Source organism: Mirounga leonina, unplaced genomic scaffold (genome assembly GCF_011800145.1).
Source record: "Mirounga leonina isolate KUSES-001 unplaced genomic scaffold, KU_Mleo_1.0 Mir_173, whole genome shotgun sequence".
NCBI classification, from domain to species: domain Eukaryota; kingdom Metazoa; phylum Chordata; class Mammalia; order Carnivora; family Phocidae; genus Mirounga; species Mirounga leonina.
In genome coordinates, this window is record NW_023270447.1 from 63,579,118 (window position 1) to 63,595,235 (window position 16,118).

Genomic DNA, 16,118 nt, shown 5'->3' on the forward strand with positions numbered 1-16,118 from the left:
GAAAGAAAGAAAGAAAGAAAGAAAGAAAGAAAGAAAGAAAGAAAGAAAAGAAACATGTGTGTTAGTTTGGTGTGAAGGGTATTCTCCATTTGCCACTCCAGACCTGATCCACTTTCTGCTCTTCTGTTGCTTGCTTCCTGGCCCAGGAGGCAGACTTTAATGAATGGTATCAATCAGCTCCGTTGCCCAGTGGCTTCCCGTTGAGTTCAGCCAAAGGGAAATACTACTCCCTCATCTTGGCCCTTCAGACCTAGGGATGGCAGACAAATCCCTCCAGTGCTTCCTCATTCCTTGCTGGTTCCCTTAACTCTGTCCACATCTTTTTCAATAATCCCTTCATTAAACTGGCTTCAGTTGGACTCAGCTTGAGTGTGCCATCTGTTTCCCACCAGCCCCTAGCTAAGACACTAGTTACATTATTTCTGAATTTCATTTTAGGACAGTAAAGGGCAAATTACAAAAGATTTGTTAATAAAAGGGAGTAAATCCAGAATGTGGAACATTCTTGAGGACAATTGAGCTGGCTTCTGCAGTAAGTCAGCAGAATGAAAAATAAAGGGAAGGGGGAGGATTGCTAGAGATTAAAAGGATTGAAAGGGCACAACAACAAAATGTGTTGACCTTGTTTGGATCCAAATTTGGACAAACCCAGTATAATAAGGCATATCTGAAACATGAAGGAAAGTGTAATTATGTGCTGGATTTTAATGATACCAAAGAATGATTTTAAATTTTGTTAAGTATGGTCACGGCATCATGGTTAAGTGAGAAAATAGCCCATGTCTTTAAGAAATGCACTGAAGTATGTAGGAGTGAAATGGCATGGTGTGAGGGATTTACTTTAAAATACTTCGGCAAGGGGGCGCCTGGGTGGCTCAGTTGTTAGGCGTCTGCCTTTGGCTCAGGTCATGGTCCCAGGGTCCTGGGATCGAGCCCCGCATTGAGCCCCGCATCGGGCTCCCAGCTCAGCGGGAAGCCTGCTTCTGCCTCTCCCACTCCCCCTGCTTGTGTTCCCTTTCTGGCTGTGTCTGTCAAATACATAAATAAAATCTTTAAATAAATAAATAAATAAAATACTTCTGCAAGGAAAAAGGAAAAAGAGAAAGAGGGATAGATAAAGCATCTGGGGGAATGGGGGATAGATAAAGCAAATTCAATATTATTAAATGCTGAATCCAGGTAATAGATATATGGGGATGCATTGTACTGTCCTCTCTACATTTGTTTGTATGTTTGACATTCTTTATGGTAAACCATTTTGAAACTAAATTAGATTAAATTAAAAAGGGACATTTTGTCTAATACGGGGCATCAACCAAGGCAGGAAGTGAAGACAAGGGAAGAGATTTGGATTGAAACAGGAGTATATCCAGGCAAGATCTATAAAGGAGGAAAAGGAAAGAAAGTAATGATAATGATGAGACCATGACCCTAAGGTAAATAGACAAGGTGAAGGGTAACAAAAAGGTAGTAAGGTCAATGGGCTGGATGTACTGAAGAAGTTGAAAAGTTACTGGATTCAGAATACCAAAGAGAGTGAGCCACAATATAAGTGGTGATGGTCAAAGAATGGAGTGCTTAAAAATAGTCAAAGTACTGGGGCTCCTGTGTCGCTCAATCGGTTAAGTGTCTGACTCTTGATTTTGGCTCAGGTCATGATCTCAGGGTCCTGGGATCGAGCCCCACGTCAGGCTCCCTGCTCAGCAGGAAGAAGCCTGCTTCTCCCTCTCCCTCTGCTTGCTGCTCCCCACTGCTTGTGCTCTCTCTCTCAAACAAATAAAATCTTAAAAAAAAAAAAAAAAAAGAATGCAACTAGGAAAGGCATAGACTGACAAATCATATCCAGAACATACAAAGAACTCCCACAAATCAATACCAAAAAACCCCATTCAATTAAAAAATAAACAAAAGAGGGATGCCTGGGTGGCTCAGTTGGTTGAGCTTCTGCCTTCGGCTCAGGTCATGATCCCGGGGTTCTGGGATTGAGCCCTGCATTGGGCTCCCTGCTTAGCGGGGAGCCTGCTTCTCCCTCTGCTTGCTGCTGCTCATGCTCTCTCTCAAATAAATAAATAAAATCTTTTTAAAAAATAATAAAAAATGAACAAAAGATATAAACAAGCGTTTCACAAAAAAACACATTCAAATGGCCAATAAACATATGAAAGAATGCTTAAAATAATATAAAAAAAAAATAAAATAATAGGGGCGCCTGGGTGGCTCAGTTGGTTAAGTGACTGCCTTCGGCTCAGGTCATGATCCCAGGATCCTGGGATCAAGCCCCGCATCGGGCTCCCTGCTTGGTGGGAAGCCTGCTTCTCCCTCTCCCACTCCCACTCCCCCTGCTTGTGTTCCTGCTCTCGCTCTCTCTCTCTGTCAAATAAATACAATCTTTAAAAAAAAAAAAGAGTGTTGGTCCTTAAGAAACTGACAATTTGGTGCGAAAACAAAAAATAACTCTGAGCCGGGAATGAAACCTGGATTCTGATGGAGTCCAGGGCAGGCTGGCCCCCAAATATGCTACTTTGGGATACTGATTATTTTGAATTAAAGTTATTTAAGAAACAGCCAGTGCAAAAAGGACACTCTGACCCTCCTTTGTGCCCGTGAAAGCAGGAAATAAATCTCTTATGTGAAAGATTACCAGGAGGTGAAGAGACATCCTTATCACCAGAGATGGGAATTCAGGGCCAAAACCTATATAAACACACCTTGTTACTTTTACTAATTTACTACCAAGCCCAAATTCTGTTTAAAATTCCTTTCTAACTGAAGCTCCCAAACATAAGTTTTCTTTGAGGACAAAGTTCTTCACAGATTTGTGTTTCTTTGTCTAAAAGGTATAAAAGCTGTCTGCTTTGGTCACTTCTCTGAGATTCATATTTCTATGAGCTCCCATAAGTATGAATTAAATTTGTTTTTCTCTTGTTAATCTCGCTCATGTCAATTTAATTCTTAGACCAGCCAAACGAACCTTGAAGGATAGAGTAAAATTCCAATAATTCCATCTTGCTTCTGCTTCTGGCTGGCTGTGTGACCTTGTGCAACTCCTTTGCCATCTCTGAGCCTGGGGGCCAGGCTGGGTGGTTCCCCTGCCTTCCTCTGTAAAGACATCGTTTGAGGCTGCATGGGAGTCCTAAAGTGGAAGGTACTGGGATGAGTGACTGCTGTGACTGTATTGGGAGTCAGAGAGATTCCAGGCCTCATTCCCCATCTCTTAAACTACTGTTAAAGCAGACAGTCCTACCCCTCCCTGCTTCTCTGGCCCTAGGTCACCTGCAGGACATCCCAGACTCTCCCACAAGCTATCCAGCCTATGTTAGATCACCTAGGGGTAGGGTCCCAGTCCGCCCACCCTAGGCCAATTGCAGCAGGATCTCTGCCAGACAGAAGGCAATTTCCTGGATGATGAGCAATCAGAACTCACTCTGGGCTTGGCCTCTTTAGGGCGTGGGCCTCACCCCGGAAAGGGCCTTAGGCCACAGCAATCAGGAACTTCCTTGATTGCCCTGGAGATGTGAGGCCCACCCAGCTCTGCTCAGCTACCCTGGAGGAAAAGGGGAAAGTCTGGATGTAATACCCAGGCCTAAACCTTCCCTCACGCTCTATATCCTCTAGCGTTGCTGCTGCTTTCTTCTTCCCTCCCTGTCCTGCCTCCCTCCCTGGGGTTACAAATAAATATGAACAAGTAGGCAAATTTGCAAATACAGAATCTTCAAATAATAAGGATCAACTATATGTTGTCCTGGGGGAGCCTGGAGGAACCTCTGACTCAGCTGGAAGAGTCAGGGAAGACTTGCAAAGAGATGCTACTTTGGCTATTCCTGTAATACAGAAAGGTCCAGACAGGGGGATTGTGACCACATACTAAGTCATGTGATTTGACAAAGGACTATTTCTTTCCTATTCATTCGTAGGTATTTTGTTGCTCTCATAAATGTGGTCTTCTCTTTCATCATATCTTCTAACTCAGCACTGAACAATAGAACTTTCTGTAATGATGGACTTGGTTTATAACTACACTAATACAGTAGCCACTAATCACATGTGGCTATTGAGACGTAAAGTGTGACTAGGATGATTGAGAAACTGAATTTTAAATTTTACTTAATTTTAGCTATTTTAAATTTAAATTCAAATAGCCCCATGGTTATCATGTTGAAAAATGCAGTTTTAACTGATTGCAATTTGTATGTATAAAGGATATTATTTTTATATATTAATTTCATACCCATTTTCTTACTGAATGTTGTTTATGGCAGTTTTTCAGTTAATTCTAGTGGGTTCTCTTGGAATACAAACATGTTATTAACAAGTAAAGATAATTTTATCTACTCTTTTCCAATTTTTATTTCTTTTTCTTGTCTAATTGCATCAGCTAGTACCTCCAATTAAAGGTTATATAGTAATATTGATGAAAGTGTGTATTCTTGTTCCTGACCTAATGGGATTTCTAAGTGTGTTTTTTTCCTTTTTATATATATAAAATGATACCAACAGGTGACAAATGAATTGTTCTGTCCCCCTAGCTTTCTCTTCCTCCTGTGCTCCCTGTGCTATTGGGTTGAGGTGCTGCTGTTTTCCAAGTTAGGAATCTAGCCCTCACCTTCATTTTCCTCTCCCTCTCCTCTCCCTTCCCTTTTTCTCCCCTTCTCCCTCCTTCCCTCTCTCCATTATCCAGGCCAACCAGCTGCCAAATCTATCTTCTTTCCATTTCCACTGCCACCACCACCTGGTACTTTTCATTGCCTAGAAACATTAGAAGAGGGGCGCCTGGGTGGCTCAGCTGGTTGAACATCCAACTCTTGATTTCAGCTCAGGTCATGATCTCAGGGTCACTGGATCAGGCTCTGTGCTCAGTGGGGAGTCTGCTTCTCTCCTTCTCCCTCTCCCTTTGTCCCTCCCCTTCATGTGCACATGCACACATGCGCTCTCTCTCGCTCTCTCTCAAGAGGAAGGAAGGAAGGAAGGGAGAGAGGGAGGGTAGGAGGGAGGGAGGGAAGTTAGATTAGAAGAGCATCCACTATGTTAGTCACCTTTTTTCCACTTTCACTTCCTTCAGTCCTTTCCCCACAAAGCAGATGATATGGTCTTTCTAAACTCTTGACCTATCAGATGGCTTCCCTACTTAAAACTTTTCGATTGGCTTTTTGGCTCTTCTCAAAATAAGATGCAGACTTTTACTGTGGGCTACAAGGCCTGGATGGTTTAGTTCCTGTAGACCTCTCCAAATTCACCTCATACCACCTGCTGATTCCTCTATGTACAGTGCTTTCCCCCAAGCCCCTTGAATGTCTGCTAATTCTCCTTCTTCGTGATTCAAATCAAAAGGCATTTTCTCAGAACATTCTTTCCTGAGCACTCAATTTAAAGCCTAGCTGGCTCAGTTGGTAGAGCATGTGACTCTGGATCTTGGGGTTGTGAGTTTGAGCACCATGTTGGGTGTAGAGATTATTTAAAAATAAAATCTTTTAAAAAAATAAAGTCTCCACACCAATTCCCTCTATAACATCACCCTGCTTCTTTCATTGTGCTTATTATAATCCAAAATTACTTATATGCCCATTTATTTGTCACTGGTCCTCACTGAGCATGTAAGCTCTATTTTATTCACCACTCTATCCTCAGAGGCTAGCCAGTGCATGACACATGTAGGCCCAATACAAATATTTGTTCCATAAATGGATAGCCAACCTCATATGCTCAAGGACAAATCTGGAATTCCTTCTTTGCAATGTTGAAAGGTATTGCTCCTTTCTTCCAGCAGGTGGAGCCAAAGCCACACCTGTTCTGTAGCAGGAGTTGGGGTGGAGTGTGTGATTGGCGTGGCTGAGGACTGCAGGACAGAGTCAAGAGGGAGGCAGAGTTTTTTGTAGTAATGTTGGATCCAAGCATAGAGGAAGTCAAGATGGCACTTCTCCCAAAGGATGGGTAGGTATGAGCTGTCTAGAAGGCACATGGAGTCACCGGTGACCAAATGAGTTTCTGGGATCCCAGGTTGTTTTTCTACCTACCCCCCGCCCCACCACCATATCATCCCCCACGAAATCAGCAGGGGATCTTCGAGGAGAACAATTTTCTGTGAGCATAAAACTGAAGAGAAGGTTTTCCATTCCAAATCCCCATTGTACAGTTGGGGGAAACTGAGGACAAGAGAGAAGCATCATGTTGGGTCAGTGCCTGTTGGGTGTAGCTCACAAAACCTTCTTGTTATAGCTCATGTTTAAAAACTCAGCCCCAACCCACCCCACCATGCCTGGCCCTGGGCTCAATATGGGAAGCTACAGTAGAGGGGGCATGGACTCTCGAGAGCTGCCCCAAAGAACAGGGGAGAAAGAATGGCTTTAGAGAGGCATTCTGGAACCAAGGCATATTGGATCAGTGTCTGCCAGATGGACCAGGGGCCAGAGGTACATTCCAGGGCTGGGCAGGTGGACTGTGGGGCTGGGGAGATCAGCAGGGGTCTCAGACTTCCTCCTGAAGACAATGGGGACTCATAGAAGGGCTTCTAAATACTTTGGTTATCTTGGAGAATTTGCAGAAGGAATGTGAGGAGATCAAATCAAAGACAGAGACCAGGGCGCCTGGGTGGCTCAGTTGGTTAAGTGACTGCCTTTGGCTCAGGTCATGATCCTGGAGTCCCGGGATCGAGTCCCAGGATCAAGTACTGCATCAGGGCTCCCTCTGACCCTCTTCCTCTCATGCTCTCTCTCTCATTCTCTCTCAAATAAACAAATAAAATCTTTAGAAAAAGAGAGAGAGAGAGAGAGAGACCAGCGAGGATGCTGGTATAATCATCTAGGTGAGAGACCTGGTAAGTAATTGCAGGGATGGGCAAGAAGCAAGCTTGAGTGGTTTAGGAAATTTAAAATAACTTTTATTTTTTAAAGACAGGTTTTGGTGTTTATTGGAGTAGAGGGAGGGGGAGTTAGGAGTGGGTCTCTGCAAACATTATCTGAGTTCTTGAGCATTCTGGCTACGAAAGCCAGTCCAGAGCCCAGGGCTCCTGCCTTGCCCAGGCAGCCTGACCCTGAGATGGCAGCTCTAAAGGGAGTGGGACCTGGCTTGGTGGTGACAAGACTATCGGTTCACATATTAGCCTAAAGTAGTGGGTAAGAGCACTGGTCCTGTAGCCAGACAGCCCGGGTTCAAACATCAGCTCCTCCACTTACTGTCTGATGATCTTGGACAAGTTACTTTTCTGTGCCTCAGTTTCCTTATCTGTAAAATGGGGGTAATAATGTACTTACCTCATAGGGGAATTATGCATATAACCATGCCGGTTAGTTAACACTTGATCAATTTATGAAAGTGCCTTGGCAGAACTTCAGGGCAAAAATGGAGCCTTCCCCAGCCACCCTGAAAATGGAGCCCTAGACCCAAAGTAACAACCAAGCCTGAAGGGTCTATGCACTTCTCTTCTCTGGGCTTCATTTATCCATGCATAGAATAGAGAAGTTGGACCCGTAGCCCTGATCCTACCAGCTTTGCTTTCCCAATATCTGGAGCTTGGCCTAAGTGTGTGAGACCCAGTGATGCACTGGGGCAAGCTCCTACCAGTTTGTGAGAGCCAACTGTTCAATTTTCGGGAAACTGGCCTTAGAACAACCATTGGTAACTTGAAATTGGCTATAGAAGAAGCAATTACGCCATGCAAATGGACAAGTGCTATAAACTAGGGCTTCCCCCAGCAACCTCCTCCCCGCCAACAGTGGTTTTTCACCAGCACACCAGTGCTGAGACCCCTCCTCAACTCACACACAAAGCCACCCAGCCAGGTACCTTCTCACCTTCCAACACCATCATTAACAGCTATGGGGAAAGAATCGCAGGTCCCTAGGACCTCACACAGCCCCAGTCACACAGCGTGTGTGCCAGGGGCGCATGCTCAAGCATGCCTGGGGCAGTACGCACAGCATGCATGCCTGGGCAGAGCAGCCGGCTGTCTGACAGGCAGTGGGGTCACTCAGATACAGGGGAGCGAAGGATGGGATGGGATTCCAGTTAGGCAACTCTTGGCCACGTGACCCTCTCTATACTGGAGCTCAGTTTACTCATCTTTAAATTTTTTTTTTTTAAAGATTTTATTTATTTATTTGAGAGAGAGAGAGAGAATGAGAGAGAGAACATGAGAGGGGGCAGGGTCAGAGGGAGAAGCAGACTCCCTGCCGAGCAGGGAGCCCGATGTGGGGCTCGATCCTGGGACTCCAGGATCGTGACCTGAGCCGAAGGCAGTCGTTTAACCAACTGAGCCACCCAGGCACCCCGTAGTTTACTCATCTTTAAAGTGGAATAGTCCCGGGGCGCTCGGGTGACTCAGTCGGTTAAGCGCCCAGCTCTTGATCTCAGCTCAGGTCTTGATCTCAGGGTCGTGAGTTCAAGCCCCACGCTGGGCATGGAGCCTACTTTAAAAAAATAATAAAGACAAAAAAAAAAAAAAGAAAGTGGAATAGTCCCGATATAGCAAGACGGTTTCAAGGATTAAATTTGAGAACCAGCAAAGTGAAGGTAAAGCCTCCACACCATGCCTGGTACAGATAGGTGTTTAGTAAACGTTAGCTGATGCTGTTATCACACCTCCAGACACCCTCTTGCTCCCCAGGGCCCCTGCAGCTTCATGTCCCTGTCTTGGCACCGAAGGGCTCAGTGAGTGGCTGAGGGTAAAGACAGAAACAAGCACCTCTGGTTTCCAGCTTTTATGAAAATTAATAACATTAATAGCTCACAGACACATACATACACATACATTGCTATATACATGGTCATTAAGTTATTAATTAGTCTCTGTATAAAAAGTTTCTATATTAGTGTTCTAGGCTAGGCCCCATCAGTCCATGGCATATTCACAGTAGCAGCCCCGGGGCTTGGCCCCGTGGGCAGGCAGATGTGAGGCAGGAGGCTGCGTGAACAGCCCTCCCCACGGCAGGCACAGGAAGTGTCCTGGGCCACTTACTCTCGAGTCTTTGGCTCCCTTCAGGACACCTGGAGACCAGCTACTCAGCGAACAGGCAAGCAGGCCCTGATCTCTCCTGTGGTCTGGGACCCAGGTCCTGTGGATGGTGGCTTTGGGCAACATGGACGGCCCTAGAGGATGCTGGCCAGCTCCGTAGAGTCTGTGTCAGAACAGCCAGAGCTGCTGGCCTCCTCCCTGCAAGAGCCAGAGGACACAGGCTGGAGGAGGCGTCCTCACCCCTCCCCTTCCCCAGCTGCCTTGGTCCTCCGAGGACCTTGGCCCTACAGTCTTAGCCAGCCAGCTGTCAGGTGAGTCTAAACGACAGGAAGTAGACAGTTTGCTCACTCCTACTCTCAACGCAGAAACTGCCGGTCGCTCTGTTTGAAGTTCTTGCTGCCCACAGGGCACCAGAAGCCCTGGGACTACGCTTTGACCTGGGCTCGCTGATGAACTGGCATGATTCACTTCACCGTGCCCTCTGGTCTCCAGAAAGGCAGCCTCAGGCCCCACCTGAGGTCCTGCATGCCAAGAGAGCTGTGAAGAATGCAGGCTGTGGAGTGAAAACGCCAGGGCTCAAACCCCAGTTCTACTCCTTCTCAGAGGGCCCGATTACTCTTCCTGGTTAAGGCTCAGAGTGGGGATCGGGATCTCCCGACACCTAGGGGTGTCAAGGGACTGCAGGAGATCATGAATGCGCAGTCCCTGAAGTGTATAAATGCCGTGAGGGCAGGGATTCGGTCTGTTTCATTCACTAGAGCAATGCCTGGCACCTAGTGGGTTTCCAGTAAGTATCTGCTGAAAGAATAAATGCAAAACCACCCAGCACCCTGCCTGGCATGCAGCTAAGTATCAGAGCGAAGTCAGCTGCCCTTAGGGCGGAGGCTTCAAGGGAAGCTGTGCAGGAGGTAAGTCAGGCCTTGGCCACAAGGGGCAGGGGCTGAGGGTTTAGCTAGGATGATGCCCCCTCCTCTGCCTCCCCGCTCTCACCTCAGAGCCTGCAGGGCCTTCTTGTTCTGCCGCCGCTTCTCCTCATCGATGGGGTACAGCTTGAAGAGCAGCAGGCCTAGCAGGATAAGGGCTATGGGAGCTATAGTCACCAGCATCTTCAGGGTGAACTTGACACGTTCCGGCTGTGAGCAGCCACGGGTCTGGTACCCGGCAAAGCTGTGGGACCCAGGGAGCAGGAGGGTGGTGAGGGCGGGGCACCTGGGGCTTGGCCCTGCCCAGCGCTGCTCCAGGACCCCACCGCACTCACTCAAGACTGAGGGTGGAGATGCCCAGGGAGACTCCAGAGGCGAACTTGGTGAAGAAGACATAGAAGGAGAAGAAGATAGGCTCAGTTCCATGAGACTGGGGCTGCTTCAGGTGGAAGTCGTCGATGACATCCGGCAGCATGGACCTGCAGCAGGGTGGCGATCCTGAGGACTCACCCACCCAGCACTCCAGGGTCCCCACTAGCCCATATGGCACCTCTGTGGTGTCAGTAAGAAGAGGTGGCCCTCTGGGACTTTTGTATCCCCAGGGCACACAGCTCTGTGAAGCCATGGCAACTTCATAGTGGTAAGGAGGCCGGCCCCCTCCTCTGAGATGGAGCCCCATTCAACTTGGCGAATAGAACACAGACCAGATTTAAGCCCCTCATCTCGCACCTTGGTTAGGTCTTCTCGCACAGTTCACAACCTCTACAACTGTACAGGAGAGACCTGTCCCATCCCCAACCTGGACCCATAGAATGGTCTGCAGGAGAAGCCCCTGCAGAATTCCCTGCAAGGAGCTTCAGAGGTAGGGGGTAGGGGGCTGGCGGACAGAGCCAGGTGGGCCGGTACGCACTTACCAGGGTAGTAAGAAGGCCGCTGCCACACTGATGCCGGCTGCCACAGCTACCACGTAGGTGACAATCAGGTTACTCTCCATGAAGGCCACCAAGATGAGAAATGGCACTGCTGACTAGTGGAGGGGTGGGCACAGGAAGATGAGTCAGCCTGGGGACTTCGACCAGCAAACCCCAACTAAGCCCAGGCCCCACCCCTTCAGCCCCACTCACTGAGATCCCAATGTATACCGCCGTCTTCTTGCCAAATCGGGTTAGGAACCACTGCCAGACGGGAATGGTGAACGTGGCCGAGAGCTGGGGATGCACAGTCGGGAGTGAGGGAAGTGGGTTAGTCATAAACCCCTGCTGCCCTTCCCAGGACCTCAAAGATATTCCTAGCCTTGCCTGCGGGCAGCCAGATGATACCCTCTGGGCACTGAGGAAGCTGACAGGCCCCTTTGACGGCTCTCCAGGGTAGCTGAGTGCTAGTCCCAGTCTTATCTCCTACCTTCTCTGAGCCACAGCTGAGCACAAAGTGTCCAAGTTCCTGGCCTCCACGCCTTGGCCTCTGCTATGTTCTTTACTGGAATATCTTGCCCCAAATCTTTCACAGTCTTGCCTAAGCAATTGTGCGTCAGATCCACCCAGTGATTCTGAGTCTCCTCCCACATCCCTCCTAACCTTAGCCAGTCTGGGAAACATCCTCTGACTATCTAAAGAACCATCTCAAAGCCCAGGCTGCCTACCCACCCTCGGGGCCCCACACACACCATGATGGCCAGGAGCAGATTCTGGAATTCGTTTCGGAAGCCCAAGGTGTAGGTGCAAAACAAGGCGAAGTTCCCCTCCACCAGCTGGAGGATGGGCAGGGTAGGGGGAAGGAAATGCAAGGAAAGAAGTGATGTCAGAGCCCAGGCTTCCCCATGCTCCCAGGACCTCTGCTCACCCTGCCCCCATTCCACCTGTCCCTCAGGCTTCGTCACATCCCTGTCCTTGTTTTACCCCACCCCTCTTGCACCCGCCCTACTCTCAAGGCTGAGCACGTCAGGCCCCCCCCCCACTCACCATAAAAGCCAGGGAGGTGAAGAGGAAGCCAGCAATAAGCTTGACGTATGGGCCATGGCTCATGACCAGCCGGAGGCCCCGAAAAAAGGACATCGGCTCAGCCTGCTGAGTCTCATAGGGTTCTGGGGGCCAGAGAAGACAGTGAGGAAGGAGCAGAGGCTGCTCCCAAAGCCTGAGTGAGGCCCAGGCAGAGGGACAAAGCCATGTGGTGCTGGGGCCTACAGTGCTCCCCGGGGACCCCTCACCTCTCTGCTCCCGCACGCCCAGGGTCAGGATGACAGCACAGACGACGTAGATGGAGGCAATGACTCCTGCTGCCAGCAGGTATGCATTTTGCTACAAAGGAGATAAAAGTGACAGTCAGTCTGATCTCATCCCAGCTCTCAGCAGCTCCACTCAATGGACCAGTCCCTTCTCTGGGGCCTCACTGTCTCCACCTGTGAAATGGGAGAATCATCCTGGGCCGGCTGCCACTTCCCACGGCTGGGCAAAGTCCAGAGGAACAGAATGTTAAGAAGCCAGGCTGTGGAGGGTGAGAGCCCATAGTTCGCATCTCCCCAAATCTAGTTAAGTCACTAGTTCTGTGACCCTGGCCAAATTATTTAGCCTCTCTATGAGTCAGTTTCCTTATCTGAAAAGTGGGCATATTAACAGTTTGTAGATCAAATGCCCAATACTTAATAAACATGGACGATGCTGAGGATGACTGCAAACCACCCCATCGTGCCCCATCTCCCTAAATCTCTGCATAGCCAAGGGCCTCACCGTTTCTTTGAGTGAGGTGATGCTCTGTGTCCGATTGGCACCTTCCGTAGCCAGTGAAGAGTCCTTGGGGTCCTGGAGGCAAGGCGTATCCACTTGGCCCACGATTTGCCCCTGGATCGCTGTGCCCAGCACTGTGCCCAGTACCTCCACAGTCATCCCTGAACAGTAAAAAGGTCCTTTGGAGGGGCCTCATAGCTTGTCGGCCTCCAGGGAGGAAGGCCAGGTGGGTAGAGGCCCCAGGTGATGGCAGTTGTTCCAGGTGGGTAGATATCCAGTGGTGGGGCAGATGCACCTTGGCCTGCACTTACAGCCTTGCTCGCTGTGACCTCTGGCTAGCCCCTGCACCTCTCTGTTCTCACCAGAGCAATAAAGGGATCAAGTTATTTTTGAGATGGTTTTACATCCATTCCCAGCAAGGGAAGAAATGTGGCAGGAGGGTCAGGGAACAATCCCCATGATCCCTGGGGGATGGATCAGTGGGCTGGAGAGACACTTACGATATGCAGTGGCAGAATCCCGCTCACTCTGCTCTGTGCTGATGAACATCGTGAGAGCTGAGTAGGGAACGTGGAAACACTGGCATGGAAGAGAGGCCCTCGGCCAGTCAGACGATGGACAAGCAGATGTGGCTTCTGGCACCAACCCTACAGGCCCCGGGAACTGCCCTCATTCCTCCCCCCAGACACCAAGGGGAGGCACCCACACTCACCGTGACCAGTGTTTCAAACAGGCAATAGAAAAGCAGGTACCACAGGGCCTGGCCCTGTGGGAAGTCAGGCACGAACCAGATGAGGAAGTAAGCAATGATGGCCAGGGGTGTGGAGAAGATGATCCTGGGGAAGGGGGGAGGGTCTGAGTGGGGGCTGGATGTCAAAACCCCAAGTTCTGGGGTCAGCCTGGACTGCTCTGTAGTCCCACAGGGTGCCTGCCGGGAAGGAAATTCTTCTCCCTGAATCCACCCACCCCAGGGTCTCTGGGAGAGGCTGATGGCCAAGCCAGAAGCGCAGACTGCAACAGGGCCCCTGGACTGAAATCCTGAGCACGGAGCATGAGGTCAGATGTGGAGGATTGCCTAGTCTCCCCAGTGGAGAGGGCTCCAGAGGCAGGGGCTTCCTATGGGCTGGGGGAACTGCGAATGGCACTGAAACCTCGGGTGGTAGGGCAGGGAGGTGGGAAGAAGGTGCAACCCCAACATTGGTGTTCTTACATGTGCACACACATCCCTCGTGAGCACACATATACACACACTGTGGGCACACACACACGGGTTGGGAAGGCCAACTCCAGGCGAAGGACCAGGCCTAGTGAAATCACTCTAAGGGAGGGTAAATGTCTGCCTTCCCACTGGTGTATCCCACACCACTGCAAAAGTGGTTAGACCTCAGGACGGACTGACTTCATGTCATCAGTATAAAAAGGCAGCAGAGAGCAGGGGCTAAGAGGAAGGCCTTTGGAACCATTCTTCAGGAATCCAATTCTGGCTCTACCAATAACTATAAATAACTTGGACTTGAGCAAGTTATTTAACTTCTCGGAGGCTCATTTTCTCATCCATAAAAAGAAAATAGTAATAGCACCTAATTACATTCAACCTTCACTCAAGAAATATTCAAGTGCGAATATGGGCTAAGCAAAGCACTATTCTTATGACTTAGGATGGATCAGTGAATGAAAGAGACAAAAGTTATTGCCCGGTGGAACTTGTATTCTAGTTGGCAAATGAAAAATAAACATAATGTAAAAGTTATATACGTATTATTCAGGCTTAAAAGGGAATGAAAGTCTGACACATGCTACAACACAAATGAACCTTGAAGACATTATGCTAAGTGAAATAAGTCCGTCACAAAAGGACAAGTATTGCACGATCCCGCCTACAAGAGACCTACAGTAGTCAAATTCAGAGATAAAAAGTAGAATGGTGGTTACCAGGCGCTGTGGGGAGGGAGGTACAGGGAGTTATTTTTTCTGGGTACAGAGTTTCAGTTTGGGAAGATGAAAAAGTTCTGGAGATGGATGGTAGTGGTGGTAGCACAACGAGAATATGCTGAATGACACTAAACTGTACAGTTAAAAATGGCTCAAATGGCGGGGTGCCTGGGTGACTCAAGTCAATTAGCAGCTGACTCTTCATTTCGGCTCAGGTCATGATCTCGGGGTCCTGGGATCGAGCCCCTTGCCAGGCTCCGTGCTCAGCGGTGAGTCTGCTTCAGGATTCTCCCTCTCCTTCTGCCCCTCCCCCTGCTCGCTCTCTCTCTCAAATAAATAAATACATCTTTCAGAAAAAATGGTTAAAATGGCAAAATTCACGTTATGTATATTTTACCACAATTTTTAAAAATTCTATACTGTTAGAAGGTGATTAAGTGCTACGGAGAAAAGAAAGCAGGCTAAAGGGGATTAGGAGTATGGGCCTACAACTGACAACAGAGTAGACAGGGAAGCCCTCGTTGAGAAGCTGACCTCTGTGCCGAGACTTGACAGAGAGGAGGCACTTGGCCTTGCAGTTGTCTGAGGCAAAGGGTGCTGGGCACGAATAGTCAGCACAGAGGTGCTCAGGCAGGTCTGAGGAGTAGCAAGGAGGCCATTGGGGCTGGAGTGGAGTGAGCAGAGGGGATGGGATTAGGAGACGGGGTTGGAGGACACGGAGTACCAGGTCATGTAAGGCCTTGCAGGCCACGGGAAGGACTTTGGTTCCATTTCATAGAGTGGAAGTAGTTTTGAGACTTTAATAAAGTTGTTATTAAAATGTAGAACGGTGCTTGGGACCCAGTAAGTGCTTGCTGTGACTATCACACCAGGAAAGCTCAGCAGGAGAGTACAGGTCCTCAGCGAGGGAATCAGACCCCAGGCCCAGCCCTGCTGCATCCCCGCCCGCCCACGTGACCCTGGGGATACCCTGCCTCTCACCAGGTGGCCTCGGGAACTCCAGGGAAAGTGTCTGTCAAAGTCTTCCTGGTCTGAAGGGTGGATTTTAAGTGCTGGCTGAGGGCAAGGGCTGCTCTGAGGTCTGGAAGGATAGTGGGCCACGGGGCTGATAAACCTGAAAGGCCCAGCCTCTTCCCACACTAAAAGAAGGTGCCGGGTCCCAGGCCTGAGGGACCTAGGTCCTTACTGTGGTAGGGACAGGAAGGAGGTCCCATACCCTGCATGGCAGCCCCTCAGTCCACTGAGTGATCCAGTGGGCACTCAGACACAGGGGTGGAGGTTACCATTCGAGAGGTATCACCAGGAATTATCACCCAGACAGGTGAGGACATGTACACAGACACCGTGTTAAGACAAAAGGCAGCCTGAAGGGCCCTCAGCAACTTCACCGAACTGGCTGCCACACCTGCCCAGCGTGAGGCCCTCAGATCCTACTTCCCACAGGGAGGGCCTCCTCGGCTCTCCCTCTCTGCCCCCCTCCCTCCTGCCCGAATCCACGTGTCTCCTCAGAGAACAAGGGCTCCTTCCGTCAGCCTTCGTCAAACACTCCTCTCCTCTCCGCTGAGAAACCGAATGTGACTGGAAGTAACCCAGCTG

General features: G+C 49.2%; 1 protein-coding gene across 10 annotated transcripts in view; it reads right to left on the bottom strand.

Annotated features, from left to right (window-relative positions):
• The window catches only part of MFSD2A (major facilitator superfamily domain containing 2A), a 51,687-nt gene that overhangs the window by 30,813 nt on the left and 4,756 nt on the right, over positions 1-16,118 (bottom strand). For 7 of the 10 annotated variants that reach the window (XR_004681701.1, XR_004681700.1, XR_004681699.1 and 4 more), the window contains exons 4-13: positions 13,303-13,426; positions 13,091-13,169; positions 12,594-12,751; positions 12,074-12,164; positions 11,829-11,950; positions 11,534-11,617; positions 10,995-11,078; positions 10,785-10,897; positions 10,206-10,349; positions 9,938-10,114 (exon numbers count right to left, since the gene is read on the bottom strand). Coding sequence is in view for 4 of the 10 variants with exons in the window: in XM_035018918.1 (XP_034874809.1) it covers positions 9,938-10,114; positions 10,206-10,349; positions 10,785-10,897; positions 10,995-11,078; positions 11,534-11,617; positions 11,829-11,950; positions 12,074-12,164; positions 12,594-12,751; positions 13,091-13,169; positions 13,303-13,426 (1,176 nt within the window). In the remaining 6 variants the exon portion in view is untranslated. Of the gene's footprint in view, positions 1-6,736; positions 7,219-8,392; positions 8,652-8,678; positions 9,146-9,937; positions 10,115-10,205; positions 10,350-10,784; positions 10,898-10,994; positions 11,079-11,533; positions 11,618-11,828; positions 11,951-12,073; positions 12,165-12,593; positions 12,752-13,090; positions 13,170-13,302; positions 13,427-16,118 lie in introns of those variants that run through there. The other 3 variants (XM_035018921.1, XM_035018917.1, XM_035018919.1) reach the window with 3 other exon arrangements.